Genomic DNA, 1,314 nt, shown 5'->3' on the forward strand with positions numbered 1-1,314 from the left:
TCAGAGAAATAGATTATTTTTATTTTTTTCTCACTTTTGGCATCCTAGTTTCCTAATAAAACAACAGATTTAGACTCTTTTGCTTCATAATGTTTCAATCCACCTGAGAGCTTTGTGACAGTTATAACCCATGATTTATTCGTTGTAATGATTAATAACTACTTTTGATTATTTTCCCTTGATTTGGTCCTATAAAAAACAAAAAAGCACCAACCCTGAACCAGCTCTTTAAATGGAGATGAACCTTATTGTAATTTAGTGTCAAATGTTTTTCTCTTTTAAAGCGGGAGGAAATTCTTTCCTATCCTGACATGATTCACTTGTGGGGAGGAAAAAAAAAGCTTCAACCACAGTCATAACCAGAATCAGTGCAATAAAAACCTAACATTTGACATCCAAAACAGACAAGAAGTAAAAAATAAAAATGTTTGCTTCACAAAGTACATTCTTGCTGCCTGTACCCCCACTGGTACACACATAGAAAAATCAACAACAACCCAGTCTGTGGTGAGTCTCTCTTCTTGAAGCGGACTCTTTAAACAGAGTCCGGTTCAGCGGCCCGGCGGTTCTCACAGCTCTGAGTGGACGTCTGACAAAGAGACAGAAAGCAGCAGGAGGTCAGATGAACTCAGGAGTTGTTTCTGTGCGGAGCAGCTGCTGCCAATCATCAGTACCTGTTGTCTGCTCCTGCGTCGTCTGGTTCTCCTGGACTCGGGTCTGCAGCCGTTTTATCTCCTGGTCGTAGTCCGTCCACTCTGACACGATCCGGACCGCGGCCTGCAGCTTGGGCTCCTTGGTCATCGGGTTGTTACACTGGTTGTGAAGAAAAAAAATGGAGATTTGAAACGAGCCCGAAAATGTAGAGCTGAGGTTTTATTTGCTTTTCCAAATATTCTATTGCGTGTTTTTTATTTTAACCTTTTTATTTTAACTTTTAAAAAACAACATAAATTCAATATATAATTAAATACAAATCATAAATAAATGAAAGGTAGTAGAAGAAGACAAAATCTTATTTTAACTTATCTAATCTGAGCATTTGGACTGGTAGATACTTTTCTGTGATGCAAAATATAAATAAAAAAAACTGAAGGAAATAAAATGCATCAACCATAATGTTCAAATGATGCCTGAATGTGATGGAGCATCCTTGCCCCTTCACACTTTTCAGCAGACTTTGATTTAGATCACAGTTCCTATGCACACATAGTTTACACATAGCCATGTCATCCTCAAAATTCTCCTTTCAGTTAGTTTGCAATTGGTCAGTAAAGTCATTGTCATATATTTTTCCTCATCAGCTTAGAACAACCA

The 1,314-nt window shown here is 37.7% G+C and overlaps 1 protein-coding gene across 4 annotated transcripts in view; it reads right to left on the reverse strand.

The window, feature by feature from the left end:
* uggt1 (UDP-glucose glycoprotein glucosyltransferase 1) overlaps positions 1-1,314 on the reverse strand; it is a 44,483-nt gene continuing 43,169 nt past the window's right edge. For all 4 annotated transcript variants that reach the window (XM_014009772.1, XM_014009773.1, XM_014009771.1 and 1 more), the window contains 2 exons: positions 675-813; positions 1-589 (listed from right to left, as the gene is read on the reverse strand). In XM_014009772.1, coding sequence (XP_013865226.1) covers positions 570-589; positions 675-813 — 159 coding nt within the window. In that variant the 3' untranslated portion in view covers positions 1-569. The remainder of the gene's footprint in view (positions 590-674; positions 814-1,314) is intronic.

The sequence above is a fragment of the Austrofundulus limnaeus genome, unplaced genomic scaffold (genome assembly GCF_001266775.1).
Source record: "Austrofundulus limnaeus strain Quisiro unplaced genomic scaffold, Austrofundulus_limnaeus-1.0 Scaffold61, whole genome shotgun sequence".
In the NCBI taxonomy this organism is placed as follows: domain Eukaryota; kingdom Metazoa; phylum Chordata; class Actinopteri; order Cyprinodontiformes; family Rivulidae; genus Austrofundulus; species Austrofundulus limnaeus.